Source organism: Betta splendens, chromosome 5, assembly GCF_900634795.4.
Source record: "Betta splendens chromosome 5, fBetSpl5.4, whole genome shotgun sequence".
Taxonomy (NCBI): Eukaryota; Metazoa; Chordata; class Actinopteri; order Anabantiformes; family Osphronemidae; genus Betta; species Betta splendens.
The window spans coordinates 11318355-11334576 of record NC_040885.2 but is presented as its reverse complement, the minus strand read 5'-3'; the positions used below and the strand labels follow the sequence as shown (position 1 = coordinate 11334576).

Below are 16222 nucleotides of genomic sequence, written 5' to 3'. Positions count from 1 at the left end.
GTTGCCAGATCGTTATGTATGCTAGTCATCACCTTCCAGCACTTAGTTATCCTGCCTGCATGTTCAGTGATCCTGTTTTGTTTCTTGACTCCTGATTCTCGCCTGCTCCCGAACTGTACTGTTGCCTGGAAACCTCTAGTGATACCGACCTGACCGCCCGACGCCGAGATAGCCTGCTCCTTAACGGTACTGTAAGATCTTGTCATCCTGTTATCGAGACTCTGCTTGCCCCTGGACCTGACTCAACCTGCTCCATCTGTACCGTAACCTGTGATCTCCTGTGCATGACCCGGACCGTCTGTTATATCGAGAACTGTATTAAACCTTTAAGCACTACTACCTGTCTGAGTTCTCTGTGCTGCGCATGTGGGTCCTTTCTCTGCCGTTCCGTGACACATGTGACCCCAGTTCTTATCGTTTCTTCTTGCACAGAACAGAACCAGGCCCAGTTCAGTAACAATTGCTCCAAAACTGGTCACAATTACAAGCAGATTCCTCATCAGGCTTCCTGTTTACACCAACACAAGCCACAGACCCAGTGTTTCTCAGAGGTGCAGCTTTTATCTGCATTTTTAAAATTTCAAAACATTTCTCAACTGGAAAACTGTCTCCTGCTGTCAGATTCTTAAATTCATTTGAAATAATCAAAGTAGAGGTGCTCACTTTATAAACTCTTTTGGCCCAGAAAAGTTATTTCTTCTATTTAAAATTAATTATTATATTGTTAATTAATTAATTATTATATGCTGTTGGTGAAGTAGAACAACATGCAGAAACTGCAGCAGGTGAACTTTGATGAGTCATTTTCATCAGCTCAGTTCCTGTCAGTGTCTGATGACAAGAGACGACTCTGGAGGTTTGATCCCTCACTGAGTAGAGCCAACACTGATAGACAGGAACAGATGATGGAGTCTGACAGTTCACAGTGACTGAGTGTGACTCTGTGATCACCAGTGGAGTCACTGTCAGCTCAGGCCGAGGTACTGAAAAGATAAAGATGTGTTGGATCACATGACTGAAACTGTGTTGATCTAAACGTGAAGTCTGATGAAGAATTAACATTTACAACATGTCAAGTAGCAACAATGAATTAACATTTAAAACATGTGAAGTGTCAGCATGTAAATTTATATAATTTACTTTTTTAAATTATCAGATCTGATTGTTACATTATTTCTTCTGACATTAGTTCATATCACAGTATTTACTCACGTCGTATGCTGATGGAGAACACATTACTGTTTGGAGCCCGATGCGTTTTAAGGTAAAAACAGCTGACTGCAACTTCAGCAGGTGAATTTTGGTTTGTGATTTGCAGCAGTTCAGTTCCTGTCAGCGTCTTCTGACAAGAGAAGGGTTTGGCAGGTTTGTCTTTACCAAAGTTAAAGTAACACTGACTCAGAGGAACAGATGATGGAGTCTGACAGTTCACAGTGACTGAGTCTGACTCTGTGATCACCAGTGGAGTCACTGTCAGCTCAGGTGGAACCAGACCTGAAATGGAAATGGTAAAATTATCACAAATTGGATCACATGGTTAATAACAAACCATCATTAAACTTACACCCACCTTGTGTTTTTATACCAGAAAATGAATTTGTAAGAAAGAAGATGCAAAAATTAATAATCAACTGCTCTAAACTGCGTCATAAAACTGAATTTAGCCTATTAATCATATTTAACAAAATACTATATCAATTCTAATAATGGGAAAAACAATTAGAGCTTTAAGTTAGACATTAGAACGAGTAACAGCAGGAGTGAAGTCATTGTGTGAACGTCCAGACTTTCTTCAGACACAATACTTTTCTGACTGCTCTGACTTTAACCATGAGTATTCAGTGCTCCAGAACTGGACTGTGTGTAATGACTGTGACTGCCAATTGAGGATGCAGTCATTCATTTATATTGATGTGGAGTGATCTATTAAAGTAAAAGACTTGAGCCCATGACAGGTTTACTAAAGGTACAATATCAGAGAACACCACAACAATAATCAGTTCTATATTGCTCATGTTTTTCTAAAATGGCTGGATCATTTGGACTGACACAAGAGCAAAGGTTGTTCTTAAAACTATTTCAAAATGGGTCATGGGAACATGTTTTAATTATTCCAATAATGGGAGGAAGACAGTGTTGGCTAAACAGGTCACAAAATATAAACAGAATGCTTATTGTCCATAATTGTGGTACTGTAGATCAGAATGAGCATCCAGTGCTCCATAACTGGACTGTGTGTAATGATTGTGACCGCCAGTTGAGGGCGCAGTCATTAGTTCATATTGATGATTCATTGAAGTAAAAGACCTGAGACAACGTCAAGTTTACTAAAAGTACAATATTAGAGAACCACAACAATAAGCAATTCTATATTGCTCATGTTTTTCTAAAAAAGCTGGATCGGTAGTTTTTACCGTCTGATAAATTATCAACAGATAAAAATATTTTCTTGGCATCTTAAAAGAAACACACAACATTTGATCATCAAACAAAACTAAGTTTCTTATAATGAATCTAAGCTCATGGTTAAGGTTTGTGGAGTGCTTGTCTCCAAAGAGCGAAAGTATGAGCGATTCATCAACTTGCTCATAAACACAGTACTTCAGTCTAACCTTTCTCTAGTCTCTGATTGGTTAGTAGCAACATGTGAGCGAATAAACAGGCAGCATTGTACTTATGAAGCTGATAAGCATTCAATAAAAAAAATAAACTAAAGCTCTTAAATGTGTTAGATGAACCCTTTACTTAAAATAGAAAAACCTGAATGGTGGCGATGATGCACAGCCACTAGCACTAGTAATAGAGCATCAGAATGACCTTGCCAATGTAAACAAAATAACCATTCAGGTCACGTCGTTAAACACTATTAAGTCATTTAATATGTATATACTTGTTCTCTCTGACTTACCAGTCAAGCTGCATCCATCACTACGAGCAGAAGCAAAGTTGGGTTCATGTTCCAGGCTGTAATCACAGCTGGCCTCCTTTAGCTGAACTAATTGTATGAGTTTCAGCAAAACGTCTCTCATGATATAAAACTGACACAACTGCTGTTTTCTAGAGGTGGTTTTCTTCATGATGGTTGTTGTTGAAACTGGATGATGTGCTTCTCCAATGTACAAGTTACATTTTGTACCATGTTCAACAGATTCAGGCAAAGTGCAAGTATAGACAATGTGGTCACCCAAATCAGAACAGCTCATCTGTGGTTTTTGACCTTCAAAACATAAAAACAATGAATGTTTGTAATTCTGGCATCAAGTACATTATGTTTAAACTCTGATATTCAGGTCAGATTGTCACAATTCAAAATGTTTTTACTGTGATTAAATGGGAGTAAAAAGTTTATCAAATCAACACAATCAACTCTGTGATCGTGTGTTTATTCACTATTAGATTAGCTGAAGGAAGAGCTGTGAAAAAGGAGAGATTGTGGTTTTATGTACAAAGTTACAAGTTACAAAGTATATAACTATATATTACTATAAAACTGCAGGTGTGAACATAGGAAATCACAGACTGACCTTGTACTTCAATCTGATAAAAGCAATCTGTTAAAAAAAAAATAATAATAAAAATCATATGTGAAGAAGATAAATATTGCAGATTTAATAACTCACATTTTGACTTCTTATTTTAATCAAGCCCAAACAGATCAAAACAACCAGCACACTATAAATGAAACTAAACTACTATATGTATTCTAGCTCTGACCAAAATGATAAAGACCAACCAAAGATTTAAAAGACATACTGTATGAAGGAATTTCAACTTACACATGATGAGAAACAAGTGTTGAAACATGATGAAGCTGCAAAATGAAACTATCCAGATTCCACAGATGAAGCAAAGAATGATCTGAACACATGAACTGACAGTTTGAGCTGCTTGTTCTCAGTAAAACCACAGCTAATAGCAGAGATGAACAACATGAGAACCTCACTATTTATGTCTTTTATTACACCTCCTGTGTTGCACAAGCTTGAAGCAAAGTTATTGTCACTATAGTCATGCAAAGGTTATAAATTCTGCCATTCTTGGTCAAAAATCCAAATTTTTATAGTATTGTTATTTATTACATGATCCTTATTGACTGTGGTTAGTCTCAGTTTGTCTCAGTAATGAAGAGCTGCTGTGCATTAGACACAGGCTCATATTAACAGACTCACTGAGGCCTCTACAGTTACAGCATCGTCTAGTTTATCATATGCAGTAGTATAAAAGTCATTTACCTTGTGTGTTTTAAATAGTAGGTTCCAGTAGCCATGGAGTTAGAGTTGCTAAAGTACAATTAATACATTTAAGATGTAGTTAAATTATTCCTCTGAAAGCTGAATTGAAAGTAAATGCAATAATACATATGTGTTAGTTTCTGTCAAGATAAATGTGAATATTTATCATTTCTTTGTTGATGTCGGGTCAGATGTACCATTACACTTTTCTGTTCTACTGAGTGGATGCTACTGTACCAGGTCATGAAAACCTGTCGGTCGGCCTCATGACGTCTGCATTCAGACCCAAACAAAAAGAATAAACTGAGCAACAAAACAATAAAACCTGATGAAATGACCAGTAGCTGAAACACAGCAGCCTCTAAGATTAATGACAAAATCAGCAACATACAAGAACGAACACACGGCCTCTATAATAAACAACTACATCCTTCCTTTCAGTGAAGCCACAGACCAAACCAGACACACAGAAACATTCACTTTAAAGCATCTGGACTGAAGTGAACAAGTTTTATTTAGACTGAATCGATACTTGAAAATGTATTTGTATTTGAAAATGTATTAATTAAAAAAGTATCGGTGTCAATATTGGTCCAGTATTTACTTGGTATCGGATCAACACCAAAGTTTGCAGTATCGCCCACCACTACTGCATTCAGTCTTTTGCTCATTTTTGTACATGCATTCAACCATGTTACAAACAAACATGTTACAAACATGTTTATTGATTGTTTTGTTTAAATAGTGGAAAAAGAGAAATGTGCAGCAGAAAATGGATAAATGTTGAAATGACTGCTGTGCTCTCTCTCTCAGCGCTGATGCAGCTGTTGTCACTCTGCAAAAGAGGAGGAACATTATAGACTAATGGTAGTAATTAATGATGAAACTGTATGAAATAACAACTTTACTTACTTTTAAACAACATTATAGGATTCAACATTTAATAACTCAACCTGCCTGGTAACTCACATAATGACAGAATACAGTGTGCTTAGAATTGAAGCAATTCGTTCAAGAAAGAAAATTAAATTTATTTGCAGTGGGTTTTTGTTTTTGTTTTTCAGAAAACAGAGGAGCTGCTCACCAGTCTTGTGTTCATAGGTGACGATACTGTAGGTTTCATCACACGCAGTCTGAAAGTTAAGACAGAACGTGGTCATGGTACCCGTTATAGACTGGAACCTCAGCTCTGACTGAAGAGGCTGTCACTCAGTTCCAGATCCTCTCACCAACCTCTGACCATGCTGCCTGAGGAGGAGTCCTTTGAGGCTGCCTTCATACCCAGGCATCAAACGCATGCTCATGGACTTCCTCATACGCCTGCTAACATGGTGAACACTGTATAAAGGCCCTGTTGGCTCCGACTACTGAGCCAGGACACGTCAGGCCTCCACAGACTGTGTTACAGTAGGAGAACCTCATGAAAAAGACACTGTCAGTTTTTATATATTTGATCTATTCTGTATATTGTGCTGCTGGGATGAAATAGAATGAATGACTGGACAAGTTGACTTGTCATAAAGAAGAATCCCTGAGGTTTTTTCCAATTTCCTTATTTGCAAAAAGTGGAGGGATGATCTCAGAGACAGAGAACAGCTTCATCTGACAGGAATCGAGACTTGCAGTTGTCGTTTTTCGCCATTTCCTGTTTTGTTTTGTTAACTTCCTGCCTGTTCCTTATTCTGTCCAGCCTTGTGATTTACTGTGAACCGCCCTCAGCCTGTGTGACTGAGCGTCAGAATAAACGATTTAAGAGTTTCTCAGTCTCCGAGCTGCGCGTTTGGGTCCATCATCCAGCAGAACCTGACATTATCTCAGACAGATAAATAACTGATAGCAAATGATTAGTAGTGTTATTAGACTTACTGTAGGTCCCAGGTCACCTTAAACACAAACCACAGCAGAACTTAATGTTCAAACAGGAACACGTTGCACTGAGATGATCACTGTAGTGGATTCAAATCAACAACATACGTACATTTTCCAGTGAAGTTGACTTTTGTGCTAAATAGATAAAATGGAAAAAGTTTTTTTAAAGGTCTGTTTTTACAGCACATCAAACAATATGAATGATCAACAATAAAAATGATCCTTATAAACAATATACTGCATCACACAAACATCAGATTATCCAGTGAAACCTAATCACTGGATTAGTGTCACTCTCATGGATCTCGTATCTCTGCCTCCTTTATAAATTTTTTACACCATCTTGTCACATGTACCTTGACAAATATTGACAGTTTACTTTAAAATGGCACCTCATATGTGGGAATTGGCTTATTTGTGTGTTTAATTCCAGTTGGTATTTCACAGACAGATAATAATAAGCTCTATACTTTAATGACACTGATGTGCTAAAGGATAATAGAAGGTTTGAAGGAAATGATCAGTGTAAGAGTCAGTTTAAACCAGAGCAACAGTGGAGAAAAAAGATGCACTTGATGTTTATACTAATAAAATTTAAATTCTTACCTAATGAAAGCAGAACTTTCTAGACAATCTAAGAAGAGATAATCAAACAGTGATTGACCTTCAGTGATACTGATCATGTGACTCCAGTTCTTACCGTTTCTTCTTGCACAGAACAGAACCAGGCCCAGTACAGTAACAACAATTGCTCCAAAACCAGTCACAATTACAAGCAGATTCCTCATCAGGCTTCCTGTTTACAACAACACAAGCCACAGACCCAGTGTTTCTCAGAGGTGCAGCTTTTATCTGCATTTTTTAATTTTAAACACATTTCTCACCTGGAAAACTGTCTCCTGCTGTCTGATTCATAAATTCATTGGAAATAATCAAAGTAGAGCTGCTCACTTCAGAAACTGTTTTTGGGCAGAAAAAGTTATTTCTTCATCTATAATTATATAAAATTAATTATTATATTATTATATATTTATTACATAGCAATAGGTCGATACTCACCTGATGCCAACTTCACAGATACTGAAGAAGCACCAGTTGAAAGACCAGCAGTCTCACCTGTTGATTGTTTTTTTTTTTATGTTACTCATTAAATGTGCAGCATGTTGACTTTACAGACATGTTTTACATTTTCAGATGTCAGTGTGTCTCAGTTTGAGACTTCTTGAGAAACCTGCACGTTTCTTTACGTGATGCTGTTAAGGAAGTAGAACTAGAAACATCAACTCTACTTGACAGATCAGAAGTTTCACCTGTGGATGGAAAACTACATAAACATTTGAGGTGAAGCAATGACAACGTAACAAATGTCTGTTTGTACCTGTGGTGACAGTAGCTGCTGGAACACTCTGTGTTTCTGCATTAGCTGTAATGAAATGTGGTCAAATCATCTGTGAGCTCATAACATGCAACAGAGGTTCAATTAATGTATCACATGCTGTAAAGATATTTTAAAAACTGAAGAACAAATTACACTGATTGGCTTTCCATGTATTGACACATAAAGATGCAGAGTGATTTTAGAGAGTCAGTTTGTAGTGAGGGATAATGTTTGACTTTCTGCAGATCCATCCATCTTCTAAACCGCTTATTCCCATATGCGGGTCACGGGGTGCTGGAGCCTAACCCAGCTGGCTATGGGCGAGAGGCAGGGTACACCCTGGACGGGACGCCAGTCCATTGCAGACTTTCTGCCGATGTAGACTATAATTGTAAAATTACTATTAAGTCATAATTCATATAATATAAGACTATTAAGATGAAGACCTGTTAAACCTGACTTAACTTAACGTATTTAAAACGTTTTTTTAATGACAGATAAAGTAAGACATGATTCATTCCCATGCATTTACTCACTCTGTACATTGATGGATGATGTTTGACTGTCTGTTTAATATATTAAAAATTATATATTTTATGACAAACCTAAAACACTAAAACAGCATCTGGTTCATCATTGGTTTTATAACTCTGTCTGCAGCTTGAAGCATGTGATGGTTCATATTAGTTGATATTAGTTGATATTATAATAAGCTGTAATATAACATATCCCAGTAGCTACTTACTCTCTATGATGATAGAGTTACTAAGTGGAGACACAGATATAGTTCCTCTTTGTTCTACACTGTAATAACATGTAAGTTCAATCTCAGCAGGTGAACTTTGATGAGTCATTTTCATCAGCTCAGTTCCTGTCAGTGTCTGATGACAAGAGACGACTCTGGAGGTTCGATCCCTCACTGAGTAGAGCAAACACTGATAGAAGTTGCTCTCAGGAAACCACACTAAGTATCAGGAGTGAATGTGACAAATGGAAGGTCTCGCCTTCACTTGAACAGAGAATAGACAACATCTACTTTAGCACAGTGTTGACTAAACATGTCAGAAAATATCAACTCTAAATATTTATTTTGTTTTTTATTATTCATTTATTTATAATTGTAGTGGATCAAAGAGAGCAGTCAATGCTCGACAACTGGACAGTGTTATGAGGGCGCATGTGCGTCACTGAGGTCACACTGATGTGGACTGATCTGTTGAAGTAAAAGACCTGAGCCAACGTCAAGGTTAGTTTACGACTTGTATGTTTTACCTTCTGATGAATTATCAACAGATAAAATATTTTCTTGGCACAGCTTTTGATCATTCTTATAATGAATCTAAGCTCATGGTTAAGGTTTGTGGAGAGCTCGTCTAAGAGCCAAAGTATGAGCGATTCATCAACCTGCTCATAAACACAGTACTTCAGTCTAAACTTTCTCTAGTCTCTGATTGGTTAGCAGGAACATGTGAGCGATTAAACAGGTTGTGTTGTACTTGTAAAGCTGATAAGCATTCAATAAAAAAAAATAAACTAAAGCTTTAGATGTGTTAGATGAACCCCTTACCTGTGGCAAAATGAAACCAGTGTCCACAGCTTGAACTGTGTTACTGTGAATGTTTTTTTTCAATAAACAGTAAACTAAAGTATTAAAAATTTTAGAATCGTTTACTTGTGGCTCTAATGATGTGGTGCTGAGGGTTAAATAGAAAAACCTGAAAAGTGGCGATGATGCACAGCCACGAGCACTAGTAATAGAGCATCACCATGACTTTGTCAATGTACAGTAAACATAATAACCATTCAGGTCACGTTAGACACTGTTAAGTCATTTAATATGTATATACTTGTCTTCTCTGACTTACCAGTCAAGCTGCATCCATCACTACGAGCAGAAGCAAAGTTGGGTTCATGTTCCAGGCTGTAATCACAGCTGGCCTCCTTTAGCTGAACTAATTGTAGGAGTTTCAGCAAAACGTCTCTCGTGATATAAAACTGACACAACTGCTGTATTCTTGAGGTGGTTTTCTTCATGATGGGTGTTGTTGAGACTGGATGATCTGCTTCTCCAATGTACAAGTTACATTTTGTACCATGTTCAACAGATTCAGGCAAAAAGCAAGAAAAAACAACGTGGTCACCCAAATCAGAACAGCTCATCTGTGGTTTTTGACCTTCAAAACATAAAGACAATAAATATATTTATAATTCTGGTGATAGGCACATTATGTTCAAATTATTCAGGTCAGATTGTCACTACTCAAAATGTTTTCACTTTGATTCAAGGGGAACAATCAATCCCATCAAATCTAAAGGCAGCTGCTTACTGTGTACAGTGATGGAGACTGAGTCACTGTGTGGAGACGGAGAACGTGTGTCTTTATACTTTACAGTATAAAAACACTTGACTTCAACATTAGCAGGTGGACGCTGCCATGACATAGACAGTAGATCAGTTCCTGTCAGTGTCTGCAGGCAGGGGAGGTTTTTAGGAGTTTGTCCTCGATCAGTATAGAAATAACACTGATCCACAGCAATAGATGACGGAGTCTGACAATGCAGCGTAACTGAGTCTGACTCTGTGATCGTGTGTTTTTTCGCTATTAGATTAGCTGAAGGAAGAGCTGCGAAAAAGGAGAAATTGTGGTTTAATGAACAAAGTTAGAAGTTACAAAGTAAAATAATCAGACAGAAAATAACAAAATATTACTATAAAACGGCAGATGTGAACATGGGACATCACAGACTGACCTTGTACTTGAATCTGATAAAGGCAATCTGTTAAACATGAAAAAACAAGTGTGAAGAAGATAAATATTGTAGATTTAATAACTCACATTTTAACTTTAATCAAGACCAAAGAGATAAAACAATCAGCAGACCTTCGGGCCAGATTATAAATTAAATTAAACTAAATTGAACTACAGACCAACACTGTAAAGATTTAAATGACATATGAAGGAACTTCAACTTACACATGATGAGAAACAAGTGTTTAAACATGATGAAGCTGCAAAATAAAACTATCCAGATTCCACCGAAGAAGCAAAGAATGATCTGAACACATGAACTGACAGTTTGAGCTTCTTGTTCTCAGTAAAACCACAGCTATTGGCAGAGGTGAAAGACATCAGAACCATTCTATTTATGTCTTTTACGCCTTCTGTGACTCACAAGCTGAAAGCAAATTTATTGTTATTATAGTCATGCAAAGGTTATAAATTCTGCCATTCTTGGTCAAACATCCATATTAGTTTTATAATATTGTTATTTATTGAATGATGCTTACTGACTGTGGTTAGTCTCAGTTTGTCTCAGTGATGAAGAGCTGCTGTGCATTAAACACAGGTTCATATTAACAGACTCAGTGAGGCCTCTACATTTACAGCATCGTCTAGTTTATTATATGCAGTAGTATAAAAGTCATTTACCTTATGTGTTCTTAATGGTAGGTTCCATTCGCCATGAAGTTAGAGTTGATGAAGGAGAATGAATACATTTAAGGTTTAGTAAATGCAATATTACATATGTGTTTGATTCTGTCAATGTAAATGTGTATATTTATCATTTCTTTGTTGATGCCCAGTCAGATGTGACATCACTCTGTTCCGTTCTACTGAGTGGAAGCCACTGTACCAGGTCATGAAAACCTGCTGGTCGGCCTCATGTCTGCGTTCAGACCCAAACACAAAGAATAAAATGAGCAACTAAACAATAAAACCTGATGAAATGACCAGTGGCTAAAACACAGCAGCCTCTAAAAATAATGACAAAATCAGCAACATACAAGAACGACCACACAGCCTCTATAATAAACGACTACATCCTTCCTTTCAGTGAAGCCACAGCCAAAACCAGACACACAGAAACATTCACTTTAAAGCATCTGGACTGAAGCGAACAAGTTTTATTTAGACTGAATCGACCAGTAGAGACAAATGAGGAAGTGAATTATTCTTTATTCATGTTTTAGGCTGCATTCAGTCTTTTGCTCATTTTTGTACATGCATTCAAACATGTTACAAACATGTGTATTGTTTTTTTTTTGTTTTTAATGTTAAGAAAAAAGAGAAATGTGCAACAGAAAATGGATGGATGTTGAAGTGACTGCTGTGCTCTCTCTCAGCGCTGATGCAGCTGTTGTCACTCTGCAAAAGAGGAGGAACATTATAGACCCATTTAATACTTTAAAATACTTTTAAACAACATTTTAGGATTGAACTCAACCTGCCTGGTAACTCACATAATGACAGAATACAGTGTGCTTAGAGTTGAAGAAATTTGTTCAAGAAAGAAAATTAAATTCATCTGCAGTGGGTTTTTGGTTTTGTTTTTCAGTAAACAGAGAAGCTGCTCACCAGTCTTGTGTTCATAGGTGACGATACTGTAGGTTTCATCACACGCAGTCTGAAAGTTTAGACAGAACGTGGTCATGGTACCTGTTATAGACTGGAACCTCAGCTCTGACTGAAGAGGCTGTCACTCAGTTCCAGATCCTCTCACCAACCTCTGACCATGCTGCCTGAGGAGGAGTCCTTTGAGGCTGCCTTCATACCCAGGCATCAAACGCATGCTCATGGACTTCCTCATACGCCTGCTAACATGGTGAACACTGTATAAAGGCCCTGTTGGCTCCCGACTACTGAGCCAGGACACGTCAGGCCTCCACAGACTGTGTTACAGTAGGAGAACCTCATGAAAAAGACACTGTCAGTCTTTATATATTTGCTCTATACTGTATATTGTGCTGCTGGGATGAAACAGGATGAATGACTGGACAAGTCCTTGACATTCTTGTTTTATTTTGTTAACTTCCTGTCTGTTCCTTCCTGTTCCTCATTCTGTCCAGCCTTGTCATTATTCATGTGATTCACCACCTGTGTTCAGTGAGTCGTCTACCCTGTACATAAACTGTACATAAACTGTATATAAGCGCCAACACGCACCTGTCAGGATGCGGCAGAGAGCGGACCCACATGCACAGTGCCAGGACACGAGGTAGGTGGTGAAAAAAATCAGAGTTTATTCCAGTAATTGTTGTCACAGACAGTCCAGGTCATACACGATAGAGCGTAGGATTTAAGTATAACGGGAGCAGGCTTAATCAGGTCCAGAGACAGGCAAGGGTTCGGTAACTGGTGAGCTCAGCAGAGGTACAGATAAAGAGTAGGCTATATCGTGGTTAGATAGTCAGAACGTTACCAAGAGATCCAGGCGTAGGTTCAGACAGGATCAGGCAACTAGGTAGCTATACTGGTACGCTAGAAAGTGGTATGGAAACTCGACAATCTGGCGTCTGACTGCTGGCTGAGGTGGTGCTTAAATACTGCCGGTGATTACTAGATTTTTGACAGGTGTGCATGGTGAATCGGGAGTGACAGGAAACAGCTGTGACATGAACAAAACCGGAAGTCCATCCAATCATTTTCTAAGCCGATAATTCCCATATGCGGGGTCACGGGTTGCTGGAGCCTGTCCCAGCTGACTATGGGTGAGAGGCAGGGTACACCCTGGACGGGTCGCCAGTCCATCGCAGGGCAACACAGAGACAGACAACCATTCACACACACACTCACACCTACAGGCAATGAGTCCAATCAACCTAATGCACGTCTTTGGACTGTGGGAGGAAGCCGGAGAACCCGGAGAGAACCCACGCGAACACGGGGAGAACGTGCAAACTCCACACAGAAAGGCACCAGGGCCGCCTCCGGGAATCGAACCCAGAATACTGTCGGTAGCACTGTCGCTGTGAGGCGACAGTGCTACCCACCGCACTGCCCCCAAAACCGGAAGTCCTTCAACATAAAACAGGAAATGGAAACTGGAACCAAAACATGACAACATTGATAAAAACTAAGTCCTTTCAAATTAAACTTAAAACAAAAACCCAGATCATGACAGCACCCACACTCTTTGCCAGGTTGTCTGTACTCACACGCCAGCATTCCAGTGTACTCAACATGTTGTCTAGACTGTCTTGACTGTGTTTTTGCCCTTTTGGATATCGTTGCACTGTAACTTGCTGTGCATGATTTCTGCCTGTTCTGACCATCGTCTGCCTGACCTCAGCTCATGATTTACTGTGAACCGCCCTCAGCCTGTGTGACCGAGCGTCAGAATAAACCCTTTAAGCGTTTCTCAGTCTCCGAGCTGTGCGTTTGGGTCCATCATCCAGCAGAACCTGACATTATCTCAGACAGATAAATAACTGCAAGCAAATGATTAGTAGTGTTATTAGACTTACTGTATGTCCCAGGTCACCTTAAACACAAACCAAAGCAGAACTTAATGTTCAAACAGGAACACGTTGCATAGAGATGATCACTGTAGTGGATTCAAATCAACAACATACGTACATTTTCCACTGAAGTTGACTTTGGCGCTAAATAGAAAAAGATGGAAAAAGTTTTTTTAAAGGTCTGTTTTTACAGCACATCAAACAATATGAATGGTCAACAATAAAAATGATCCTTACAAACAATGTACTGCATCACACAAACGTCAGATGAGCCAGTGAAACCTAATCACTGGATTAGTGTCACTATCATGGAACTCGTGTCACTGCCTCCTTTATACATTTTAACCACATCTTGTCACATGTACCTTGACAAATATTGACAGTTTACTTTAAAATGGCACCTCATGTGTGGGAGTTGGCTAATTGTCTGTTTAATTCCAGTTGGTATTGCACAGACAGATTTACATACGTTTAGTATTTCTGAATAATAATAATGTTCAGTGTAAGAGTCAGTTTAAACCAGAGCAAACAGTGGAGAAAAAACATACACTTTATGTTGATACTAATAAATTTTAATTCTTACCTCATGGAAGCAGAGTTTTTTAGACAAAAAACAAACAGACAAACAGTGATTGACCTTCAGCGATACTGATCATGTGACTCCAGTTCTTACCGTTTCTTCTTGCACAGAACAGAACCAGGCCCAGTACAGTAACAACAATTGCTCCAAAACCAGTGCAATTACAAGCAGCTTCCTCATCAGGCTTCGGACCCAGTGTTTCTCAGAGGTGCAGCTTTTATCTGCATTTTTAAATTTGCAAGACATTTGTCAACTGGAAAATTGTCTCTTAAATAAATGTAATAATAAATTTGCATTATTGGAAATAATCAAAGTAGAGCTGCTCACTTCAGAAACTCTTTTTGCACTGAAAAAGTTAATTCTTTATCTATTTAAAATTAATTATTATATTATTATATATTTATTACAATTACAAAGCAATGGGTCCATACTCACTTGATGCCAACTCTACAGATGCTGAAGAAGCACCAGTTGAAAGACCAGCAGTCTCACGGTTTTATTAATGCCACTATAATAAATGTGCAGCGTCTACCTTCACATGTTGACTTTACAGACATGTTTTACATTTTCAGATGTCAGTGTGTCTCAGTTTGTGAGATTTCTTAAGAAACCTGCACATTTCTTTACCTGATGCTGTTGAGGAAGTAGAACTAGAAACGCACGCATGATGAGACCTCTAACCAGTGGGATAATGCAACAACCAAGGAAGAGAATCACAGCCATTACAATGATAAAGGAAACAGCTGAGAACAGGTTTCCATTTTCCAGACATTTGGTCTAGCAAATTCCAAGGGGTAGAATCTATACCAGAGTTAGCTGAGACTCTGAAGGCCGTGGAGCGCCTTCGCAACAGTACCATTAGAATCAGTGTTATTCAGGATGTAAGTACAACATGCCTCTCCGACTTAACACAAACACCACCTTTCCCTGCTAACAACATGTCTACGGCCATTCAACTCTGCCACGCCATCTGGGATGTAGAAGCCAATTGTTAGAACATGTTGTTCATGCCATCACGAGTAACATTAATGAAACGCCATCAATTGTAATATAGACAATTAATGTATGTTAGCCATGAGTTTCCGGTGGGATTCTGTTTTAAATAATCTTAAGCTCGTTTTAATGCGTTTAGATCTTTAATTGTACATTTGGGTGTAGGTGAATAGGAGAATCAGGGATTCATATTGCTACTTGTGTTGTCTTATAACCTCTATCATCTGTCGATGAAGGATAAAAGCTAAATGTCAGTGAAAAAAGTGATTGTGAGCAAATTAAACACCAAGTCAACTTTAGGATATTTGAACAGAAGTGTTGTTGTGAAATTTTCTCATTCAAAAATAGTGTGTAAAATTACGTAGAAACATCATATGATTAGGCAATAATCAGAGTACATAAAATGAAGACTAACACAGCATGGTGACAATTGATGTCTCATACAGTAACAACCTGTGAAGAGTCTACACGTCGTCCAGCGTCGGCTGCTCAAGGCTGCTCGTGTGTGTGTTTTCTCAGGAGCGTGTGTTACAGGTCCGACTGGTCCCAGTTACGGATTAAAAGTAAACAGTAAAACAGTTTGGACAAAGGGGAGACGGACAACGATGCTGCTTCATCTGTGCTCGCGTTTATCAGTCTGACAAAAAACGAGCTCCGACAGCACCGTAACGTCTCACCTGTGGGGAGCTGCCCCCTTGTGGTCATAAGTAGGAACGTCCCCCTCTGCGCCCCATCTGTCTCCTACAAAACAGAAGTGGCCACATTGGTGCGTCACACGTGTGTGTAGATGTATGGTCTGACAGTGTGATTCAGCGCCGCCTGAAGCTGCGCCGCTGAATCACACCTTTAGATGAACGGTCAACGCAGCCTCGCCTCAGTGTGTGTGTGTGTGTGTGTGTGTGTGTGTGTGTGTGTGTGTGTGTGTGTGT

General features: G+C 38.7%; 1 protein-coding gene and 2 long non-coding RNA genes across 3 annotated transcripts; all 3 read right to left on the bottom strand.

Moving 5' to 3' along the window:
• Positions 1 to 326: 326 nt before the first annotated feature.
• LOC129604136 (uncharacterized) lies at positions 327 to 8397 on the bottom strand. The gene is made up of 4 exons (XM_055509112.1): positions 8225 to 8397; positions 1213 to 1494; positions 792 to 983; positions 327 to 508 (listed from the first exon to the last, which is right to left on the bottom strand). Exons 1-4 carry the CDS (start codon positions 8337 to 8339, stop codon positions 327 to 329), a joined length of 771 nt encoding a protein of 256 aa, XP_055365087.1. The 5' UTR covers positions 8340 to 8397.
• A 776-nt stretch (positions 8398 to 9173) lies between these two features.
• On the bottom strand, positions 9174 to 11342 carry LOC129604121 (uncharacterized). Its single transcript, XR_008694772.1, has 3 exons — positions 10231 to 11342; positions 9807 to 10103; positions 9174 to 9653 (listed from the first exon to the last, which is right to left on the bottom strand). It is a non-coding gene; the product is annotated as an uncharacterized LOC129604121 (long non-coding RNA).
• Positions 11343 to 11451: 109 nt separating this feature from the next.
• On the bottom strand, positions 11452 to 13834 carry LOC114855856 (uncharacterized). Its single transcript, XR_003785986.3, has 3 exons — positions 13727 to 13834; positions 11838 to 11886; positions 11452 to 11627 (listed from the first exon to the last, which is right to left on the bottom strand). It is a non-coding gene; the product is annotated as an uncharacterized LOC114855856 (long non-coding RNA).
• Positions 13835 to 16222: the final 2388 nt, after the last annotated feature.

Coding starts and splice junctions, on each gene's coding strand:
- LOC129604136 (XM_055509112.1), bottom strand. CDS start 8,339: ATGAAAATGACTCATCAAAGTTCACCTGCTGAGATTGAACTTACATGT. Junction 1,495..8,224: donor TAACTCTATCATCATAGAGA/GTAAGTAGCTAC, acceptor TTTCCATTTCAG/GTCTGGTTCCACCTGAGCTG. Junction 509..791: donor GATGAAAATGACTCATCAAA/GTTCACCTGCTG, acceptor TGGTGTAAACAG/GAAGCCTGATGAGGAATCTG.